The following is a 24,976-nucleotide window of genomic DNA, read 5'->3' on the forward strand; positions in this document are numbered from 1 at the left end:
AGAGCTAGGGGCATCTGAAAAGAAATCTCAAGTTGGAGGATTCCATTCATTACTGAAAGATCCCTTCACTCTTCATGCAAGTCCTTGTGAGAAGCATTGAAATACAGTGAATTAGGAACACGTCCACCTAGCAGAAAGAGACAGTCTGCCTCATTTGAGTCTGATTAGCTACAGTGAAAGTCACCCCTTTCAAACACAGTCAGGTCACAGACGAATCTTTCTTCCTTCCTCTCCCAGATAAAGCACTCTTCAGGTGAGTAGCTGAATAACGGGGCAGCTGGTGGAGTCTGGATATATGAAAGTGCAATTCACAATGGCAGCAAGTGCAGGTGATTAAAGCTAAATGGGGGCAATGTAATTTGGATGGGATTGGGGGTGAGGAGCGGTTTGTGGTATAGTTTGACTGAGCAGTCGTGTGTGAGTATTATACTAAAGCAAGATACATACTGGTAAATTAAATGTAATCACTAAAGTTCCAGAGTCTTGTGTCCAAACAGTATAGAAGAGTCTTTATATGTGATACTCCCTCACTCTCCAAAGTGCAGTTGGCTGTTCACAAACTATCTTCTGGGCCTGCCCCATTCTAGCTGCTGTACCACATTCAGAATCGTCTGCAGCAGAGCTGGCTGGTGTGGGCCGCCACTTGGTCAGGGACCATTCTAACAACACAGCAGCCCAAATGATCAATTCCCATTACTTGAAAACTTCTGACTTCATTCCATTTTCTGTTATAACAGCCTAAAAGAATAATTCCAACCTTTTTGTTTAGTTGGGGTTTTTTTTGTGGTTGGTGGTTGGGGTTTTTTTTACTGTGTTTTGTTAAGATCAAAGGCGGGCCAAGGTATATAATCTGTGCCACATCTTAGGATGCCCTACTGTGTACATTTAGGGTGATTGCCTTGCACAAGTACTGAACACTTTTCATGATCTGGAAAACTCTAGTTTATTGAATAAGTAAAGGACAGAATTTTGCACGTGCTTAGTAAAGTCAGTGTATTCTGAAAGCACAAGATGTAAGCAAAGCCTTGTACATGTAGACCTTTTGTTTCTTTGCAAGTGTTGGATTTATTGCATACATGCAGAAGAACTACAGGGGATGTATGGTTAGCAGGTAAAGCAGTGATTCAGGATAACAAGGCAGATAGGATCAGCTGCGGCTGCTGCTAAAATGATTCATTCAGTCCTTCCTAGCTCCCTTGCTAGCATTTGGCCTTTGAGTTGAGTCAACTTCTGTTGAGCTTTCTGTAGCCTGCAGACTGCGAATCGCTAGTTACTGCACTGCTAAAGCCTAATCAAATATGAGAAACCACATAAAAATTTTTAACATGTATTTTGGAAACCATACCAGCTAGGGAAAAAAAAAAAAAAAGTGTTAAAAGAGTGTCATGGAGTTAAAAGAGCAAAATAGAGAAGATCTGGTGGAACGTGGGCACTTCCATTTTTACCTGCATTCCTGTTAAACTTCATTCTTTACATACAGTGATAAAAGAATGGGATGAAAATCAAAGAAGAAAGCAGCTTTTACCCTGAATGGAACAATATTTAAGAAAAATAAAACTCTTAACACTGAAAACTCTTCACAGTGCACAAAAGCAAACAGCAGTTTTCAAAGATGTCCCCTGGTACTAATGTTCTTGTTTGCCAGAAGCTCATTTGCCATGGCCAAATGCTCGCTGATTCAAATAAAAGCACCTCACCAACAATTCGCACAATAATTTAAATTGAACTTGGCCAGCTTAGATTAGAAAATAAATTACTTAAATTGAAAAAGGAATAAACCTTGCTCAAAATACAGTTTGCTCTTTCTGCCCCAAATTAAATACAATGGAATGATATAGTGGCACTCTCTTTAATGACCACCACTTAGAAGAATATGCAGCATTTGTTAAAAGGCTGAAGTATTCTTAAACTTGAATATAACACACAACTACAGACTATTAGACAAATGCATTGTACAACTTATCTACCCATGCTAGTATAATAGGAGGGTCCAGGGTCAGTAGGAGTCCTAACGTAAGTGCCTGCTATTGTTCTCACGACAAAATACACTCTTCATATAGTCCCAAACAGAATCTTTATGTATGCTGGTAGTGGCTTAGTAAAGCAAAAGGAAAAGCAGCAGTCATTATTATCATGATCTGCCTCCACTCAAGTAACACCTGGCAGTTAAAAAAAGGAAAAACTCTTTTGAATCAATAAATATTTTATTGATTAATTTAAGCATAGTATATACAAAGAAGATGAAGTATGGCAATGCAAAATATCCCTGATGCTATTCATTGACCACTTTATTTGATGTCACCCTCAGTCTCCTCATGGCCTGTTCAAAAGCCTCACTCAAGCCAAAGCCCCACCCACCTACTAGCTCCGATTTACAAGCTCCATCTGAAACCTCAACCTCCGCAGGGTTTTTTTGACCTTTTGGAGTCATTGCAGATGCCAGCAGTTCCAGTCATTGAGAGTGTTTCCACTGGTGATTGCTTTGGTGCAAGGAGGGAAGGACCACAGTATGACATGATGCAATATGCTACAGTTCTAGGACTGCATGGTCTCACAATGGCGTTACCAGCAATGACGTTTCCACCAGTTACAGGTCCTAGGCTTGTACAGAGGACCAACTGCTAAGGTCAAGTGGCAAAATCTAGATTATATCTTTCTGTATGACTAGGTTCCAGCAGGAAACGAAACTGCTTTAGGAGCTTGAGGGCACACCACAAGCACAGATGCAAGGCAAATTCATGCCACAGAGACTGCCCTTTCTGCAAGTAAAATTGCTAATGTAGACGCACCTCTAGTGTGCTTTTAAGAGACAGGATCTACAGGATGCCCTGGGCTGTCCACTTCTGAAGTGAATCAGTAGGAACACTTCCCCAAGAAAGTGCAACGTGGGAATTCGGGTTGCTTCCTGCTCTCAGTGGGGTCATGCTCCCTCTCTTTTCTACCAGTAGAGTGCTAACACTAAATAGTTACAGCCTAATGTGCATGGGGAAAAAGGTAGCCCTCAACTTACTGCTAAAAGGAACGGGAGCAAAAAGAGAACAAGAGCAAAAGCACATTGTTCAGCCTAGTAGTGGGGCATATGGAGTATTGGACTTTTGGGCTGTGGAACCGTGGAAATGGTTGTGATCAGCAGCAGTATATTTCCTTCTTTTCAATCATTCTGCTTGGTTATGGGATGAGATTTCTGACCGCACTGCATTACATTGTTCACTTTAGATTTTGGCTCCCAAGAGGAGGTTATGCTGGGGTTAGGTATCTAGATGCTTCAATGGAGAATCGAAATATCATTATTAGTGCCCGAGGAGTGTTCATGGCAGTTGTGGAAACATTTATTAAGCTTTACATACTTCAAAAAGGCAGATTATTTATTACAGTTTTGAATAAAGCACGTGGATGCTCCTGGAGTTTCTTTGGAGGCATCTTGAATTCTGAAATCCATGGATTGATTTTTTACTATAATGTTTTTCATTTACCTTTTCTTCTCTGTGTTTGTAGCTTACTTTCACTTTTCACAGTGATTTTGTTTTCAACCCTTAATTCACCACTTGAGTCTTATCTTCTTACCAGATGCCATGTACACACTTACAGTGCTGTAGAGGTTTGAGTCAGAGGCAGATGGGATAAGATCTCACCTGGAAGAAACTGAGAATTAGAGCTTTTTCTTATTATTATTTACTGCCCCTGTAAGTTCTGCGTAAGGTGGCCTGTGAACTTGTTCAGCTTCCGCCACTGAAATGGCTTCAAAGTGTAATACTAGCATCTGTTTCCCAGAGGTGTGCTTGTTATTGATCAGCTCACAAAGAAGGTAATACTTTATCTCTGTCCTCTTCAATTGTTAAATTGAGTTCAGATTGTTCAAGAGATCCATGTGGAAACTTATTTCTGGCTTCCAATATATCATCCCATCACTGAAAAGCCAGATTCTGCAGCATCAGTTTGGTCACAGTGAACAGAAGCCAAATGGTTATTAGTTGCTTCTGAATGGAATTGAAAACAATGTCTGCTTGCCCAGCAGCCTGCCAAATGAGTTTGTTTGCTGCATCTATATCTTACCAGATCTTTCTAAAGCATATCTTTAGAATCCAGTTCCTCCTTATTGTATCACTATTTATTTCCACCTTGACAGCTGAAATCTCTTTTCCACCATCCCTAAGTTCTATTCAAAAATTATGTTGCAGCCTTATTCTCTTAGCTTGCCTTCCTGACCACAACTTACCTTTTCTTCCCCCTATTTCATGATTCATCCAGTAATCAGCACCCCTAAAACAAAAGTATTTTTTAACTTACAAAGTCCTCAAGCACTGATTCCTAGCTAAACGTACTATGATACAACTTCACAGATGCAGACAGTGAAGCCCAAAGACACTCCTTTTGGCTCTCCAGTTTTCGAATGTCAAGTTTAACCTTTCCATACCTTAACTTCCCAACCTGCATGATAACACCTACTTGACAGAGAAGCCAACAAGCCAAGTTAACTGTTTCAAAGTCTGCTGCATCTCAGAATGGGAAACATCTATAGAATTACAAAATAGTTGGTTGCCTTGCAGTTTCAAGAAACCAGTTTCAAGAAAGTAATTTGAAAAAAATAAAGAAAGCATATTATAAAAGGAGGATCTGTTCCAGCTCATCATCTCCAATTTTCCCTAAGACTGTCTGGCCAGTGTACCCAATAAAAAATGAATGGGAAAGTTCACTCTAAGTCCAGTTACTTTCTTTATCCCCAATAGCTGTTCTTTCTATTATTAGATGTATTTGCTCACTTTACTTTTTATTTAATTTTGCTAGAAAATTCGTCTGAGAACTGATTGACAAAGTTGCTACTGCTTCCATTCTTATTATTTAAATTAACTATATCTGAACTAGAAGAGGTGGGTTTTTATCCTCTCTATTCACTTCCTGTATCTTCTTTCACATCTTGCTGTTAATGGAGCTCATTCTTCTGGCCTCCTGATATGGAAGATTAAAAAGCTGTGAATCCTTAAACATATCCCAGCAATTTCTGTTTTAGATCTGATAACTGCTATTTATAGCATAAAATTTTGCTCCTTGCTAAACTGGACATAGAAAGTGTTATTGTTACAAGGCCAGCAGGTGTATAAGTTTTGTAGTTCTAGAACCATAAAAACCTGAGGTTGGAAGGGACTTCTAGGTCAACTGGGCTAACCTGCTTTAAGCTGGACAAAGTTAGATCAGATCTCTTAGGGCCTTGCTCATCTCAGGTTTGAAAATCTCTGAAGATGGAGATCCCACTTCTCTGAGAAAACTGTTCTAATGCTTCAACACTCTTATTTTGATTTTTTTCCCCCTTATAACCAGTTTTCTTTGTTGCAACTGGTATCTGTTTCTTCCTGTCCTTTTGCTTTACATAGCAAGTTGGATCTGGCTCTGTCTTTATGATCCAAATTTAGAGGATCAATTAACCAAATCACTCGACTATGACAACCATTTTTACTATAATTTGGATGAAGATATCACATTTACGGACAGATTATGTGCAAGTTCTCACAAATTGCATAGTAGTGTTTGACTTTTGGGTGAATATTTCCAAAGCTTCCAAGTACTGTGGAGGCCTTTTATTTCTAACTTGATTCCTTTTAGGAGCTTGAATTTCAGAAAGTCTTTGTTTCCTCTCCCTTTGAAAATGAAGCTTTTTACAAGGAGGCTTCTGCTTGAAATGGTGGTAGAACCACTGTCATTGATCAGGGTGAGTTCCTGCTCAGCAAAGGCACACTAACAAATTCTTCAGTATCTTGTGAATGAGTTCGACAATAGCTACCGAAGAAGTAACTTTCACAGAACCCTTGAGCTAGGACATTTTATTTTATGAAAAGCATGGAAAATGTCTGAAGTTTGCCCAACAAAATTAGAAGTACCTGTAATCAGCAGTCACGCTTGAAAATCTTGGCCTCAGGCTTTGTTTATTGCACAGTCTTGTGTCAAATAACATGTAAGCAAATAACAAAGGAAGCAATTTTCAAGAACTTATAGCACCTTCAGCAAATAAAGAGGTTTATCTTTCAGGTCAAAATCCAACCTTAAATCTCTTTCCATAGCAAAAAAATTTAAAAAAAAATAAAAAAAAAAAATTATTTTTCAGTCGAGTCTGTCAGTTCCTTAAGGATTTTCCTAAAACTTTTGGCATCTAGCCGCTGACCCTAAACTTCTTCAGGATTTGACCATAACCTACTACTATGCTATAGGCAAGATACGTTTAGGGTGCCCTCTTCTTGATTTTGACCTAAGCTTTGACAGAGCTTCATTTTACTATAACAAGGAGTACCGACATCTGACTAGCTATTGGCGCATCCAACCTCATCCCTGTTAAATCCCAGCTACTGTGAACAGATAAAGGAGATGCAGATAGGGTGGAATTTATGTGATGGCAGGTTCCTTCCTGCTGAAAAACAGCTATTTCCTGGGTTGGTTAAAAACACACGAGTAGGTTGCTAGTCTGTTACTGTAGAGATAATTCAGTTTGGGGAGCGAGCTGGACTGAGAGATTCACAGAACCACAGAACGGTTTAGGTTGGAACGGATCTTAAAGATCATCTAGTTCCAATCCCCCTTCCACAGCCAGGGACACCTTCCACTAGACCAGGTTGCTCAAAGCCTCATCCAGCCTGGCCTTCATTAATGAGTTTACTTCTTCCCTGCTTTAACTGTGCCAGAGCTTAAAGCCGGGGCACTGGCTATGGCACAGCCAGCACGCTTACTAACGTAGACATGCAGGACATTTTAATGCAGACGGAAGGAGATTGTGATTGTCTTATGTACAGCTAGCCAAAATCCTAATCAACTAGCTAGCAACAACCTGCTGGAACCCAGGAAGCCTGTCAGCCTCCCACTTGCAGTCCCCAGGCTATCTAGGGATAATGAAATGGGCTGGTCGAAGAAAGCTAATCTCTTCCACTTTCCCAAATGAGCCTGCTCCCTAACGAAAGCAGAAGCATTCATGTAGGTGTGGTTCAGAAAGGAAGGGAAGAGAAGGGATGGGTAGGTAAGGCAAGGCAAGGCCAGGCAAGGCAGGGCAATAAGGGAGAATACTCAAAATCAATCATATCTCTCTGACTCCGAGCAAAAATATCTTACTTCCAGATTTGTTCTTAAATAAACATCTTTACCTTAAAAAAAAATCACCTTTCCCCCCCCTCAAAATACCACTTAAAGATATGCTAAGCCAGAACTATTTCTTTCTCCAAATGCCTGTTTAAATGTTTAAATACTCGCTGTTTGTTAAAAAATGTGTTAGGATACCAAAGTTTCTAAACATGTTTTATCAAGTGAAGGAGATTTGAGACAAAACCAACTGGATTATGCTTGCATTTCTGTAGTTAGGGGAATAATATGTGTTGTTCCATCAATGTGTCCACTTTACATTATTCAGCACAAAGCTTTGTGAAATAAGAATCATGGGAATATCACAATATAAAGGAAAAAGGTACAAATAACAGCTTCATAAACTGAGAAATGTACATAAATAAATCATGTAGATGGGGGCAGTTTGCTTAGCTGGCAAGAAAAAAAAAATATGGAAAATCTGCTTGTTAAACAATAACCACAGAGTGTGCTTTTATGATGTTTTTCACCACAGTAATTCATATTAGAGATAGAAGCAGTTGCATGTTAAATAAAATCATTCAGCATTGTTCTCCTCACATTACAAAGAGCTGACTTATGTTGTTTTTAGATGCCTCCCATTAGAAAGTAAATATTCCTCTGATGTTATACATTTCAGAAAATTTAATAAAGATGAACTGTAAATAAAGTCGCAGGGAGATTTCAGACAGTTTTATTAGCAGATTGTTGAAAAGAAAAGAAAATTAAATACAATAACAGTAAACGTGGTTCTCACATTGAAACCAGGCTCAAATAACTAGGCTACCATAGAAAAATTTCCAATTCTTGCATTATGATGTAAAAACAGATTTTTGTACAGATTTTGTACAACAAAATTCGTAATAACCTTTTTTCATTTTTAGAAAACTTTAAATATATAGATAAAAATAGACAATTTTCATAGGTCCTACATGAAGATGAGTATGTTCTGTTCCAAGGGCTTGCATAGAGCGCAAATGTGGTTATAATATAGAACAACTAGACATTAATATCTTTAAGATTACAAAAGCATATAAACAATAACATGAGCACAACTTTTCTTCATAATCTATGCAAAAAAAAAATATCCAAATCAAAAACCAAAAACAAAATACCAACCCAAAACCTGTATAACTAAAGAGGGGCAAAAAATTCAACTTACGGTAACATCTCATGGTCTGTAATATTTACACTGTTTATAGCAAGATTCTTTCTAAACATCCAGCTTATAAATTGGTTCCCCCTTAATCCTTAACATTTCCATTTATGTACCAAGCCAAACACTGAGGCATTCCCAAAGGTCTTGAAGGTATATACTGTAAAACTACTAAACCTACTTACAGGTGACTCTATGCAAGGAGCAGAGCAATGGTAGATGCTACTACATATTTCAGTTGTAGGCTTTTAATTCTCTTTCCGATATGAATGATTCAAAAGCTTGCCACAAGTCCATCTAACTTTACAGCTGTTAACCCTTTAAAGACTGCATATGAAAAAACTGGAGTACAGAATCCCATATGTGTTCAAGCAACTATGAAAATTATGAAAGAACCATGGTTAGAAAATAATACCACTACAAAGTATTAGGTAACAATATTTAATGAAAAATATTGCTCAATATTTCTTTAAAAAAAATTACCGTGATGTGAACTTGTATATACATCTTTCTATTGTTAAAAAAGGATTGTGGTGGAGTAAATATGAACCGCACAAAATAAATGTGTACCAGTATTGCAAGGAAGACCTACAAACTATAGAAGCTCAGTGCTAGAGTTTACAAAACATTAGAATTTTTTTTTTGACAAAATAATATTAATATCCAATCAGAACTATTTTTAAAGAAATATTTGCTTTAAGTTAGGCATCTTAGACATTTAAGGTTTTGATATGTTTCCATGTAATAAATAATATTTTATATGCATAAAACATTAGATGAAGAAAGCATAATCACAAAACTTACAGTAACAGCACTGATTCACAAAATCAGTCTTTAAAGGGGTAACCCAAAAGTACGCAAAGCAAAGAACATAATTTTTAGTAATGTAATAAGCACTGTGTTGCAGCTTACTTCCAGTTATCAGCACAAAGGTGAAAACACATATTGTAGCTTTCATAAAGACAGTGAAAGTAACACATAACCACCCATCCCTAAGACCAGGTGGGAGGGACAATAGACTTCAACTGTATCACTCAGTTCTACGTGGAATTGGACTGATACATCAAGTGTTTGTTAGGTTTTCTTTTTTTAGCAACATTGACGTAATATGACATTAACATATAAAAATATTTCTGGCATTTTGACTTGCTGCTCAGCCACAGTCCATTCTTAAAAGTGCACTAATCAGGGCACTAACCAGGGCTCAATATACAAATAAAAGTGGCTGATACAGAATTCTGACTTGTTACCAGATGCTTAAGATCTCATTCAGTAATACTGTGACTCCAGGACAAATATTTACATGCCTGCATGCGTTAAAACTAGAAAGGTGTCTTTCTGACCAACAGGGTGACAAAACAATATTATCTAAAATTTTCATTTCCTAAACTCTAGATTTCTACTGCATACATAATACCTTCCTTGTGTGATTTGTGTTATATACTGTACATGTGACCAACAGTTTGATAAGAAGCAAAGTCTTTTATTTCAGAAACCCCTGCCAGTTTACAATGAGAAATTATTACTCTTTTTATTGTATTTTTTTATTTTAGGAAAAGAGACTTTGTGAACAGTAAAACAGTTTGTTTACATTCAGCATTTCTTTTCACTTACACAAAATTCCATTTCACTTAATGTAGTCTAACATATATGTGTTGGTCTCTTGGAAAGCATGTGGAAAAAATGTCTTTAGAAGAAAACCCACGATCATAGTTTGAAAACTGAATGTATCAATTTTTTTTCTTTTACCTTTTTTTTTTCTTTTTTTTTTTTTTTAAATAAGAATCCTTTTATGCCCTCTACAAGTTCATTTCTGAGCTGTCTTGCTGGTTTCGGTATGATATAACAGTCTGTAAGTGTACTTGGACACCGCTGGAAGGATCGTTTGATGTGCTCAAATATCGAATCATCAGAGGAGGACAGAGTCTGCATTCCTTGAAAAAGGGAATACTCAGCCTTGTTCTGACCCGCCTGTAATTTTGGATACAATAGTCCGGCGCAGAGATGCAGATTTTCACTGTGAGAAGAGTGCTACTGTACATTTACAAACATTCTCTAGATCTCCAGGTTGAGCCACAGGAGATAACCAAAGGAGGACACTCTTGCAGAATTCTTTACATTTTTGAAGAACATTGATAAATGAAGTTGAGGAAGTTGGCTTGAAAATGCTTTCTTTCCACAGAACTCCTTATGAGCCAATGTCTTACTGCAAAGTTCTTTATCGTAGCACAGGTATCTTCAGCAGAAAAAAAAAGAAAAATTCAATACATGACAGTAGTTTTCAAATAAAGTCTTCCATCTAAAACATGAAAAACAAAGATTTGTTTTATATATTTATATCTGCAATGAATCGAAAAGAGGAAACAACCCACAAGATTTAAAACCTCAGTAGAAGTAGTAGGAGTAGTCCTCCCATAAGTATGTAAAATGCCACCTATGGTACTTGATGTTCAAAATAATAATAAAAAAACCCCAAACAATAAAACCTGAACATCACCGTTGCAATTTCATCTGACAGTGGTCAAAATAACTCCATTAAAAATTACACACACTTTGCAAACTGTGAATACTGTAACATCTTCTGAAGCTTTAATATATGCTGCACTCATATCAGTGCCAGGGCACTAGGAATATAGGTGGAGCCTCTGTGCATGTGTTTTTACTGATATGCAAACTTAACTGAATAGTGCTGAACAGCAATTATTTCCTTCATGGTTGCAGAACAAAAATCTTCTTGCATGCAATCTTTAGTACTCCCATCACTAAAGGCATAGCTCATACTTTCTGATTTAGCTATGTTGTTAAATATACCATGTAATGTAACCATTGTGCACATTTGTAGCTATTTATATAGAACCCAGTATAGGATATTTAATCGGTATCAGTGAAGTATAGCCTCCTTCCCCCATAAATGAGATTAACTGAACAATTACTACGTTAAAGATGTAAGCACGTCTCTCTCAACGTTTTTTCCACCCAAGTGAGGAGCATGTATTTAAGTGAGATGTGTGTGATGGAGAGGGAATGTGAGAAACAGGAAGCTCACCTAGCCAGTAATTGTTGATCTAGAAAAACTCACAGACAACATTTTGCCACAACATTATTTTCACCTAATTTACAAATATAAAACAATTTTTTCTTCACTGGGGACATGAACATCTTATATGTATCTGTTCTCATAGCAATACAAAGATTTTTGTTTTTTTTAAACAGGAAACAGACAGAAAAACTGGTACATTCTTATTTTTTCTGTCCTGTAGGATAGAAAGCATTGCTCCCTTGTGATTAAAGCACATTATGAAGCATATTAATCCTGCACAGTGCATAATTGCTAAACATTACTTATATTGTAGAATATAATGCATTTGGAAGCACAATCTGTATCTCAGCTCTTGAAGTCTGCATGAAACCCTTCTTCTGGTCCAAATGAAATCAGCAAATATTTACAATATTTCAGAGGGTTTTGCTTCTGTTTTGGTTTTCTTAGTCTAACCTTTTTATTCCAAATCAGCCTTTAAAATTCTTATTAGACATACAGGAAATTGTGTGAGATAAACCTATATAAATGAATGCTGAAATTTTTTAAATCCTTGGCTATCACTGAAATGCGCAACATCACTTCCACAAGCTTACTGTAACTGTTGAGAGAAAGAAAAGCTTAACTTGCAAGCAGAAAAATGTATATCACATACAGCTGTGAAAATTCATCCCTTCTGCACACCCCTTTCCAATTTTTATTGTGTAGTTTCTTTCAGAACTCCTGGGGAAAAAAAAAAAAAAGGAGAACGTAGAATTGCTCACTATGTCACAGTGATTCTTATCTAGTGTGTCTCTGGTTTTCCTTTTCCACCACTAGTTTTCTTTTGCAAGCTTCTGGGGTGTACCCCCTTTCTCTACTTTCTCCCATGTCTTTACATTTTCCTGCTCCTTTTCCCTACTTTTTGAGATTCCTAGATTTTTTTGGCAGACTAGATAATAGCTTTCCCACCACTTGGAGTGCTTCCACTCAGAACCTTTTCCACATTCTCTTTGCTCTTTATGGTCTTTGTGCACTGAAGAGAGACAAAAGGAAACTGAGTAAGGCCTTAACTTAAAGACGTCTTATTCTTCTTTGATGCGTGAAAAGCAACCAAAATGCTTATGGGAATTCAGAAGAGAAAGAAGGAACCTCTGAAATGGAGCTTGGTAAAACTGAAGGCCTGGTAAACCATCTCAAAAGAAAACCCTCAAGTACAGGACAGCCATAGCCACTACTGGCTATAGTTGCATATAATTCTCCCAAACATACTGAATAAACACAACAGACATTTACAGCACTAAAGCTGTCTGGATACCTCTGTAGGAGAATTACACTGCATATATACCAGCACTTTGGCTATCCTAAATGTACACTTGCTAATGAGTGCTATGCATAATTCCCACACCTAAACATTAAGATAACCTACAGTCAGTAACCTGTGTTTTATTTTACTATGTTAGGTCTCCATATACCTTTTAAAATAAAATATTTATTAAAACATATTCTCAATTAAAAATACAGCTGTAGGAAGCGGAATCTTTGTAGCAGTCAACAAAAGATGAGCAATCTGCAGAGAACAGCAGTACATTTTCAAAAGTCAGCTCTATTTCAGACTGCTTAAGGACCCAATCTGGCAGTGAAGTCAATAGGAGGTTTTTCAGGTTTAATGGAAGACACTACCAGATCCTGTATTCTGTATCCACAGACAATGGACAATAACAGAAATGGACAGCTTTACAAAGCATCTTCCTTACAAAGTAAGAGAATATTTGTTTATATAGCTTAAAAACATTTATGATGGATATATACAATAAGCATAAATCTTCCTGTTCATCAGATAACTCTATGATGGACCATTAAAAGTGCAATTAAATCATCTGTATTGATAATGGACTTAAAATGCCATATAGAAACTCCACAGCTGATCTAATATAATTGCTAGACTTATTGTAAAATAGATATATTCTCTATTAACGTGTTTGATTAATTCCCTTAACATATGGGAAAGCACAGCAAGCACTAGACACACCAACTTTAAAATAAAACCTGCCATGTTATGATACAGATAAAGCAATTCCATGATTAAGAAATACTTAGTAAGAGTTCAAAAGTTGCTAAGAATTGTAAAGTATTTCCTTTATTTTCTCAAGATTAGTCATGAAAGAATGAGGTGCAAAATTAACATCCTTCTCTTTAGAACCTACAGTGCCAACACACAAAAAAAATCACAGTATCTGTAGAACTGCACACTACCCTCTCAAATCTTGAGTTTAGGAGAAGATGAAAACAGTTTTTCTTTAGGCTTTATACTTTTTTTCCAGCATGCTCCTGTGTGTAGCTGAGAAGTTCATGTAGCCACTCATGAAGAACGTACACCAGGCAAATAGCACCACACTTCCGACATACAAAGACTTCAAACCATGCTAGGAAAAACAGAGGTAACTCACAGGTCTGCAGAGGAATGATAACCTCGCATCACAGTGTGGTGACCAAATACAATACCTATATCTGATTGCTGTCCCTTTTCCTTTTCAGACTCTCCCTAGTCATTTCTCTCTCCATTCTCATTGTTCAAAGGTTCTTCTGAAATGACTGGAACTTCTCAATGTTGTTGTCAAAGCCACCTGAATCACTTTGCCTCAAGGTGTAGCCAGTGCTCCTATCTGAGTACTAGTGGAGCATTACCACTGATAGGCTTTCATGATTTCAAGGTTAAAATCACAAACAAAACCTACAAACCCTGAGGGTGACCAGTGATCAGCAAATCAAGCAAGCTCATCCTTTGTAACTCAATGTGAAAATGCCACTACTCCTAAATCCCAACTCATGAGCGTGCCTTTACTTCCCGCCTCCTGATCAGCTTTTAAGTTATATATGCATGTGGCGCTATTTTCTGTTGTTAACAAATGCAGAATTTGTCTATCTGCGTAACAAATATGGAATATACTATTCACACATAGATACATGCACATAAACATACACTACACACACACAAAGTGTTCTCTAAAAGTGTTTACAATGTTGGAGTATATTTTTAGCCTACTGAAAATTCTTTATCTGTGTTAGTTTCCCAAATTTACATACTGTTATATACAACATAAATACATACAACTTCCTTTCACTCCTAGGAAGCCACACAAAAACACAAACCGGGAAAATACTGCTAAATTTCTGAATAGAACTGTGCGCGATTAGCAAATTGTCATCTGTTTTAATTGCTCTTTTGCAAATGGCAGTGTTCAGCAAGATCACACAAGCTCATGCTAGTAACTCAAACTGAAAACACCACTACTCCTAAATCTCATTTGTTTTTGTCTGTGGACTGATATGACAGAAATTCTAGCCAGAGTGAGGGAGTATTTTTTTTAGATCAACCCTTTTTAATTAAGACTCATCTTGAGGTTTTTGAATGAACATGCCCAAATAGTTAAAAGGTCATAAATGTTATAAAAAACAAACAAATGGAACTGACACAAAAGCTTGCAATGCTGAAACAAATCATATGCCTTGAAATGCATTCCCACAGAGATGTAAGCTGGGGAATGATTCACACTAGCATTCTGTGGGCAGCTTGTAGTAAGTATCTCTATAGGCCCAACATTTTCTGAGATAAAAACGTAAACCCACTCAAAGTGATAAAAAAAGACAATGAAATGTTAAGATTGGTCTTAGGTTGCACAGGAAATAAATCATCCATTAGATGATAATGGTTGTATTTCTGCCCGTCAGTGCAAGTCACACTGGGGTTGTTTGCTATTGAAGCCTATCATATTTAGTTTGTATTCTGACAACTGCTTTACAAATAAACATAACAAAAGTGGTCATCATGACTATCATAAGAGCATACTGCAGTCTTTGGTTTATGAAAATCTGTAAATCAACATCAGAGATGTGATATCACACCTGAATTCAGCTGATTGCTATCAGAGAAAAGCCTACTGAGGAAACCTCTCCTGTGTTTCCTATAGTTAGGAGCTCTGGGGAGGAAAACAACCAACCGACCAACCAAACAAACAAAAACATACAGTCGCATGTCACAGAGAGCTAGTAAGAAAGAAACCCACAGAGTCCAGGTTAAAAAGGAAAAAAAAGGGAAAAAATAATGTATGAGAAGGAAAGTGAATTATAAGATCAGCAATCTCAGTAGGAGCTTTGGAAAGTTAGGATGTCAGGGTTTGGATAATTTCTTTTTAATTTATTAATAGTTGTTATTTTTTACAATAGTAATTTGTGAGCTGTAGAATAGTAAATGCCAGCCCATAATCCAGGAACCCTTACACCAAAGTAGCCTCAATTTTAGTCACTAGAGTTCCTAACTACAGTTAATATAATTTTGTCAGATATGCACAGGCCAGTGATATAAGCTGATCTTCACTCAAAATGTGTCTTAGGATATTTGAATGGTGGATCTATTCATCTCTGTGCTTTCAAAGCAAAGAACACCTACTTTAGGTTGATTTCTCTCTCATTAACAAGAAGAACACAACTGAACAAGTAAGGACAAGAACTGTATTCCCAACTCTGACTCTTAAATGATCTGTGATTTCACTTTTCTGTTTTTCTGTTTTCTTTTTTAACCTTTCTCTCTTTCTTCCCCTTCTTTATTTTAGGTAACAGAGATTCCATGCACTGATGGTTTCTCAGTCTGTTTTCTTGGCCTTAGCAAGGTACAGCAGTGTCAGCTGAGATCTCCAAGGACTATGTTAGCACAAATAACAAAAATACCACCACCACCACCAAAAAACCCATGTGTGCATATTTATTTAATTGAAAGTATAGGTTCTTGGCTCATAAAGATCCATTTGAAGTCCATCTCCACAGCTGGTGACTAAGCTGACCTGAGCTTAGAGTCCTCTTTTAAAAATCACATGTTGCAACAAAAAATCCCCAGGACTAGTCCATGTGCTCACTAAAGGCAGCAGACTTGGTACTGAAATTCAGTGTATACAAGCTGTTGTCACACCCTACAGCCATTAAAAACTGCTAACTTCAGGTCTAGCAAGCTGAGGCAATTATGAAGCATTTCTGACTCTCTGTACAAAAAAATATTGGACCAGTACTGTGTAATATCTTCATCAATGACACAGACAGTGAGATCAAGTGCACCCTCAGCAAGTTTACAGAGGACACCAAGCTGAGACATGTGGTTGACATGCTTCAGGGATGGGAAGCCATCCAAGGCACCTGGACAAGCTTGAGAAGTGAGTGCATTTGAACCTCATGAGGTTCAACAAGGCCCAGTGGAAGATTCTGCACCTGGGTTGGGGCAAATCCCCAGTAACCATACAGGCTGAGGGATGAAGGGATTGAGAGCAGCCCTGAGGAGAAGGACTTGGGTGTACTGGTGGTTGAAAAGCTGGACACGAGACGACAATGTGTGATCGCAGCTCAGAAGGCCAACCATACCCTGGCCTGCATCAAAAGCATAGCCAGCAGGTCGAGGGAGGTGATTCTGCCCCTCTACTCTGCTGTGGTGAGACTTCACCTGGAGTACTACATCCAGCTCTGGAGCCCTCAGCACAGCAAAGACACAGACCTGCTGGAGCGTGTCCAGAGGAGGGCCACAAAAACGATCAGAGGGCTGGAACACCTCTGCTATGAGGACAGGCTGAGAGAGTTTGGGTTGTTGAGCCTGGAGAAGAGAAGGCTCCACAGAGAGCTTATTGTGGCCTTTCTGTACTTAAAGGGGGCCTACAGGAAAGATAGGGACAAACATTTAGCAGGGCCTGCTGCAACAGGACAAGGGGCAATAGTTTTAAAACAAAAGAGGGTAGATTTAGACTAGATGACCTGTAAAGGTCCCTTCTAACCCAAACTATTCTATGATTCTATGAAAAGATGGCGTGGCAAGTAAATGAAATAAATTGTGAGTTAGTGTAACACATATTTTGTAACTTAAGAATCATTACAGCTCTTTTCCTCAACATTTTATAGGTTAGAGTATTAGAGTGAAAAATATTACGATCCACCCTCAGTCCAACAGGTTAAAAGAAATAAAATATTTCTGACATTAAATGGGGCTACTTTTATCTAAATAAAAGAAAAGCTGCTCATTTGTGCTAAAGAACATAATAAATTGTGTTTCCTGTTAGGAAGTAGCTTTATTGAAAATGGCAGCTATTTTCTCAGAAGTTATTTCCAGGCACCTGTAATCTAATGAGGTTTGTCCCTTTCAAAGAACAGTTGTACGTGCATGCCCGAATGCACACAACCTCTTCAGCCCAGAGCTGATAAAAGCATCTGCAAGCCATAGCTCAAGCACATTTAAATTATATAACTGGTTGGTTTATTTGTTTTAATAAGATGGGGCAAATGTGAATCACAGTGTACTTCTAACCTTTCATTCAACCTGATGTTTTAATCATTTGGAGGAAGAGAAACAAAACAAAAGAAAGGGATGGCAAACAAATGGTAATGATTCATGTGATATTTGATAAGACAGCAACGGGAAGTCAAAATAAAAGCAAGCATATTGTGACAGATGGAAGGGATCTTAGTCAAATTGCAACCCTTCTTCGAAAAACTTAAAGGAAGCAACTAATTAAGGATGAAATCTATTTTTGTATACTCTTCATATATTTTGTTAAAGATTGAGACAAAAGAGGATTTATTTTCCAGCAAAGCCAAAAGATAAAAATGGGAGTCTAACTTTTTAATCATGGGAAACTCATGAGGCTGATTCCTTTTCAGAGTTTGCGACTGAGAACATTTTGTAAATGCAGTCATGAAATCAACCGAACATAACTTTCCATAATTTTCCTTATACAATGCAAAACAACGTGTTGTGAGGAGAAAAGACTCCTCCCGGTGTACGAGATTAATCAGAACGCTGAAGCTTTGCAGCTCGTCTCTGAAAAGGAGAGACAGAGGGATCTGTGCTGTCCTGACATTGTTACTGATAGCAAAAGTAGATCATGTATAGGGGAAAATGGATGGATCCATCGCCCTCTTCCCAAGTAGAATTAGAGTGGAGTACAGGAGATGTAGGCAAGGGGCAATAGTTTTAAAACAAAAGAGGGTAGATTTAGACTAGATGACCTTTAAAGGTCCCTTCTAACCCAAACTATTCTATGATTCTATGAAAAGATGGCGTGGCAAGTAAATGAAATAAATTGTGAGTTAGTGTAATACATATTTTGTAACTTAAGAATCATTACAGCTCTTTTCCTCAACATTTTATAGGTTAGAGTATTAGAGTGAAAAATATTACGATCCACCCTCAGTCCAACAGGTTAAAAGAAATAAAATATTTCTGACATTAAATGGGGCTACTTTTATCTAAATAAAAGAAAAGCTGCTCATTTGTGCTAAAGAACATAATAAATTGTGTTTCCTGTTAGGAAGTAGCTTTATTGAAAATGGCAGCTATTTTCTCAGAAGTTATTTCCAGGCACCTGTAATCTAATGAGGTTTGTCCCTTTCAAAGAACAGTTGTACGTGCATGCCCGAATGCACACAACCTCTTCAGCCCAGAGCTGATAAAAGCATCTGCAAGCCATAGCTCAAGCACATTTAAATTATATAACTGGTTGGTTTATTTGTTTTAATAAGATGGGGCAAATGTGAATCACAGTGTACTTCTAACCTTTCATTCAACCTGATGTTTTAATCATTTGGAGGAAGAGAAACAAAACAAAAGAAAGGGATGGCAAACAAATGGTAATGATTCATGTGATATTTGATAAGACAGCAACGGGAAGTCAAAATAAAAGCAAGCATATTGTGACAGATGGAAGGGATCTTAGTCAAATTGCAACCCTTCTTCGAAAAACTTAAAGGAAGCAACTAATTAAGGATGAAATCTATTTTTGTATACTCTTCATATATTTTGTTAAAGATTGAGACAAAAGAGCATTTATTTTCCAGCAAAGCCAAAAGATAAAAATGGGAGTCTAACTTTTTAATCATGGGAAACTCATGAGGCTGATTCCTTTTCAGAGTTTGCGACTGAGAACATTTTGTAAATGCAGTCATGAAATCAACCGAACATAACTTTCCATAATTTTCCTTATACAATGCAAAACAACGTGTTGTGAGGAGAAAAGACTCCTCCCGGTGTACGAGATTAATCAGAACGCTGAAGCTTTGCAGCTCGTCTCTGAAAAGGAGAGACAGAGGGATCTGTGCTGTCCTGACATTGTTACTGATAGCAAAAGTAGATCATGTATAGGGGAAAATGGATGGATCCATCGCCCTCTTCCCAAGTAGAATTAGAGTGGAGTACAGGAGATGTAGGAAAGCAGGTTCAACTATTGAGGCTTTGAAATTTGAGCAATTTGTTCTTTTAAAAAAGTGCTTAGCCAGTTTTTATGCAAAGATGGGTGATTTCACACTGCATGTTCAATAAACTCATGCAAATATGAAGTATGTAAACATATTTGGCCAAACACTATCCTAGTTTGCCCTTTGTATAACACCAATAAATTAGTTTCAAATTTGCATATTGTTATTAATCATACACCTTTCATTTCTCTACTTAACATTCATGTACAAATATATTTGTGTTAATACTCACTGCAAATATTCAGGAGACTGACATGTTCATGTCTTTCTTTTTAAAATATACTTGGGAGATTTTAATTCTATGTCTGAGTTTCCAGGCGTAAAACTAAAACATGGATATATTAAAAAGAGTGCCCAAATACCTTTTTTTCCAGTTATTTTAACTATTGAACTGTCAGGATCTTCTTTCAGTAATTTTATCATGTGTTTTAAACATGAATATATGTTTTCATTATATCACTGAATACCGTGGGAGCAAGCTAAAGGTCAGCAATCTGGTCTTTAGTAAACCAACAAAGAGATGGACTACCTGAATATGTCACCTTCTATTATTTAAAGATCATATAGAACACACAGAGTTTGCCATTTTGAGCAATGAAGAGATTGAACTGGCAAGGTGAGAAATTCTTTGAAAGAAATAGGGTTAAAAAAGCACACTGTCTTTTATTGTTACCTTATAAACTTAGCAACCCTTTTTCTATTTGTATAAACTAAACAAAAGCATATCCAAAATCAGACAACCGAACTGATTACTTAAAAGCACTGAACCTGAGTCACTAACGCATTGTATTGTGTCACTTCTGTTGGTAAAAAAAATAAAAAAAAATAAAAAAAAACAACAGAGAGAAAACAAAACACCTTCAACTGAAGAATCATGTGGAAAAGTTATTAAAGGATGAAGTCACAGCTAAATACAATCAGCTTGTGAGCTTCCACAGCTCATTGTGTTCAGTGCTGTTTGTAACACAGTGTGGATAATTCTTGTGCTGAACAATCTGTCCTGCATTAAACAGTTTTAAATTCTCAAAAAGGTGAGCTTTATTTGCTATCGTATTTTCAAAAACATAAAGAACCTTTTTTTAACTATCTTTTTAGCAAGCCAATCAACAAGCAACCTTGGATCTGATAGTATTGCGAAAAAGTTGAGATTTAAGTATTGGAATGTGGTTTCTGCCTAACGCTTTTTCTTGCAAAGTCTTGATGAAAACAGAAATTACTATTCATCTTTTTAGTCTGATTGCTCTTCTTTCCACTTCTCAATTTTGCCTCCTTTTTTAGTGCTTTGCTCAAATGATCACTTTTTACTCTAAACATCATCACCAAAGTAATCTTAAATACAAATTTCAATCATAAATGTAATCTTCAGACAGGCTTAAAAAAACAATTATTTTTCTCTCTGAAGAGGAAAAAATGATCATAAAATGAAATCTGAATAAAATACAATAGAACAGGGTTTGTTGGAGCTTTCAGCAGTTTCTGCCTCTCAGTTGAGATCAAATTACAGAAAATATCTACGCAAAATCATATACACATTAGTAGTTCTCAAAACTACCCTCCATACACACACATACAGAAACACACACACAGATCCTTTCCATCACTGAACTAGAAGCCGATAGTATTAGCGTGATACATGTGTTTACAATTGCAGATGACATAATAAAGTGTGGATTGGTAAAGATCTTTCATGAAAGTCTGGAAAAGGTAACATGGGACATGATTTTTCTACTGGGAATAGCTGTGGCCATGGTTAGCACTAGCAAACTATTGTTTCAGTCACCAGACAGCGTGATGCATTTTTCCTTCACCATGTACAAACCATTTATGAAGATGAGCTCTTCTAAAGTATTTTCAAGAGCTTTAGCCCAGACTACTTTTTAAAACACAAGAAAAGACTTACCTAATACCTACTCCTATGCAGAGCATCTCTTCTAATTCACAGAATCCCTAACCTACCTCACTCTCCTCTACAAGCTACTTCTTTTCTAAACAAATAACTTTCATTTGATGTAATACCCCAGTAACTAAAAGGCAGCCTCGTGTTTTGTTGTTTCGAGATTAGACTTAAACACCACAATTAATACAAGAATATGATCTGGCTTTTCCATAATCTCAGTTACTGAGATGTCATTTCAAATGCTGCAAAGGTTACTGGAAAATAGAGGCCATTTAAAGAAAGCATTTAGCTTTAATACTTACATTAGCCCGCATATATCAATTCTGGGTTGTGTGGAATCCTATTCTAATATCAATATCACATTTTTCTTTAATACTCAACCACCTTTGTTCTCAACTGTGTGCTAAAACACAGTAACAGCCCAATGCAAAACATGAAGAAATAGTCACATGCAGAACTGAAAGGAATGAGGCTGTAAAATAGATAGATTGCACAGCAGCAAGCTTATGGAAAATCTATTAAGGATGCATGGGATGTCAAAACATATGCAATATAAGCTTGCTGCTTTTAGGTATTTTGTATGAAGGCAAGCTTATGGAAGACAATGGCACCAAGCAGTCAGCTCCAGAATAAGAGTCAAGGTGACAGAAACCACACCAGAAGTCATGCCCTAAGAAACGAGCAATGAACAGAAGTCATGCATAATCCTTACTACCACACAGAAATACGAATAGACCTTAATGAAGTTCCTGGGGCTTAGTATGAGCGACGCAACTACAAAACTGAAAAAAAAAAAAAAAACCAGTTCGTGTTAAATCTGAGGAAGACTTCAAACTGAATGATGTATATGGGGTTCAACCCAGTAGTTAGCTATTAAGCAGTACTTAAGCAAAATGCTTTTGTTCCTATAAGGAATGAAAAATACTAGCATTTTAAATTACAAGGGAACTTTGTTTCTGTGACAAGTGCTAATACTGACCCAGGCAGATTGTTTTTCAATTCATAATTCAAGCCAGTTTCCCTAACTGACTGTAAACTTCTATCTTGGGCATATCTTCATCGATGTATTTAAGTATTGTGGTGACAAGCCAACCTTTCCCATTCCCTCTCAGTGGTAACATAATTTCAGATAGGTACTTCAAAATTATTATTCTACCCTCCCAGGAAAAACTCAATTAGCCTTAGGGCCAGGTGGTTTGAATCTGGCACCACTCTGTGTCTTTGCCAGTAGAGATTCCTCAGAAAAAACAGCATGTCATGACAGACTGTGTCCTGGATGCACCCCACTACAGAAATCCCAGACCATATGGAAGCAGCATGCTTTCCCAGAGAGAACTTAGCACCATGGTCCATCATCAAAAAGTAAGCAAGAGAAAAGAGAATGGCTAAATTAAACCACAGAGTGGTCTTAACCAGTGACTCTGGGATCCAGTGACTACCTTGGAGTCAGAAGAAATGAACTGTGCAAAATATCTGAAGTGTAAAATTTTCTTGCTTGGAAGTGTGATTATGTCAAGGCAGAGGAAATGAAAAATGTTAATTCATTGCTGCTTTTTCTCTCTTTTTTTTTTTTTTCTCCCTAGCTTTCCACTTACACTGTTTATTCTCAGTAGCAACATATTAATGGCATTGTACAAGTCACTTGCAGGACCTCTCCTGGAACAGTATTCAGGATGTTGGTTACCCATGCTCAAGGTGAATTTAAACTGGAATAATTTCAGAACAGGCTACTAGTATAATGCAAGAAATAGAGTCCACAATATGAAAATAAAATTAATTGATATGCTTATCATAGAAAAGCAACTTGTATACGCAGTAAATAGTAAAAAGAGATACAAACCAGCTCTGTTTTCTATTGCAAGGAACTCAGTTCTGGTGTAGCCTTCCAAGATGAGATGTATTAAAATGGTCTTTAAGATGGTATTTGTGATACAATAGCTTGCAAATGCATATTTTAAAGCCCACCTAGTCCTATCCCTAATGATGCAACATTTTAGTAGGAAGAGAGGTAAGAACTGAGTATATGCTGAATATATTTACTGAATATTTAGTCTAGCAAAATAGACTTGACTATAAAGTTAATTTTAGCTGGAAGACCTAAGAGACTTATAGGTTTTGCAAGCATACCAAAAACCTACAGGGAAACCTTAGTTGTTAATTCCTAAAATTAGGACTTTTTTTGTGGACTGAATGCTTAAGATCAAGCTCTGGAACTATTGCCCATTTGGAACTGGAATAGAACTGTTTTCTGCAAGTTTTGATAGTGTTTTAGCATTTCAATATTTTAGCATTGGGAACCAGATTGCTTAGGATGGCATAGTTACTGCTGTGATTGTCATAACAAATTTGATGATAAGGTTGAAAATGGAACTGATCCTCCAGTCAGTTATACCACTTTTATGATGCTTCCAGTATTTCCAGTGAAGCCAAAGGAGTCTGATCCAACCGCAATATTTTAATGTTCAATTCATCAATGCGCAAACATACTGTGCTCTCTTCAATGGCTACGAGTGTATATCTTTGAGTCAGAGTGTAAAGCTAAAAATGAGAGCAAATTATAGCCGCTTTTTATTTTATGTTTTTATTCAATATAGCTTGATTACTTGAAAGGACTTGTAGCCAGCATATTGCAGTATGAAACAATATCATGAAAAATACATGTCTTTTAATGCAAGGGTTGCACCGACAGTTTGTCACAGGCAAAATCTGCAGAATCAACTAAGAGACTAAATAAACAAGTCAAAACTTGAATTATCTAACATAGCATTGTACATTTTTAACAATCTCTATTCTAATTTCATGCACATAAACCAGCACAGTGAATATTTTGGTCCTGACTTCATAACACTTTGTTTCCAAGGCCAGCTGTAGCACTTTGTGATCCATCCTTTCTAACGTCCATGACAAAACACACTATTATGCTATTGCTGCTTTTCCTAAGCTATTAGAGGCTGCATCACTTTTAAAAAATAAGGCTGACAAGAATATAATAGAAAAAATGTTCCTTTTACCATTACTGATACACACTTTGTGTTTCTCAACTAGGATAAACAAAATGACATCACATTATCATTATATATGCTGCTGTCTCCCAGGATGTCCTTCAGGTGTTATGGAACCTTACAATGACCAAAATACTTCCTGTGAAGGGTTGAAAAGCTAAAGATTTCTTTTTAAAGCTAGCAGTCTATTCTATAGAATAGATTTTCCTCTTTACAAGCCAGCTGGCAGTTCACTGGAAGAATACTTATTATAGATATATGCTGACAGCAAATTTTAGCTATAGATGGAACGTGATGCTGGCTAAGTATTCCTTCCAAAAGTGTTAATTTTAGTTCCACTTCCTTTATACTTACTGTTCTTAGTTGATTTATTCCTTTTCTTTTTTTTCTTTCATAGGAACTTGAGATACTAATAGAGATGGGTCAAGTTCCAAATCAAATCCATGGGAAAGCTGAATGCTTGAATTATACAAAGCCTAAATTGTTTTATGTTATCATTCTTAATTATATCAATATAAAAATAA

The 24,976-nt window shown here is 36.9% G+C and overlaps 1 protein-coding gene across 1 annotated transcript in view; it reads right to left on the minus strand.

The window, feature by feature from the left end:
* Positions 1 to 10,004: 10,004 nt before the first annotated feature.
* The window catches only part of DACH1 (dachshund family transcription factor 1), a gene marked incomplete at its 5' end in the record, with an annotated part of 177,038 nt that continues 162,066 nt past the window's right edge, over positions 10,005 to 24,976 (minus strand). The window contains one exon of the mRNA XM_009886091.1: positions 10,005 to 10,550. Within this exon, the coding sequence (XP_009884393.1) occupies positions 10,513 to 10,550 (38 nt within the window). The remainder of the gene's footprint in view (positions 10,551 to 24,976) is intronic.

Source organism: Charadrius vociferus, unplaced genomic scaffold, assembly GCF_000708025.1.
Source record: "Charadrius vociferus isolate BGI_N301 unplaced genomic scaffold, ASM70802v2 scaffold495, whole genome shotgun sequence".
NCBI lineage: Eukaryota > Metazoa > Chordata > Aves > Charadriiformes > Charadriidae > Charadrius > Charadrius vociferus.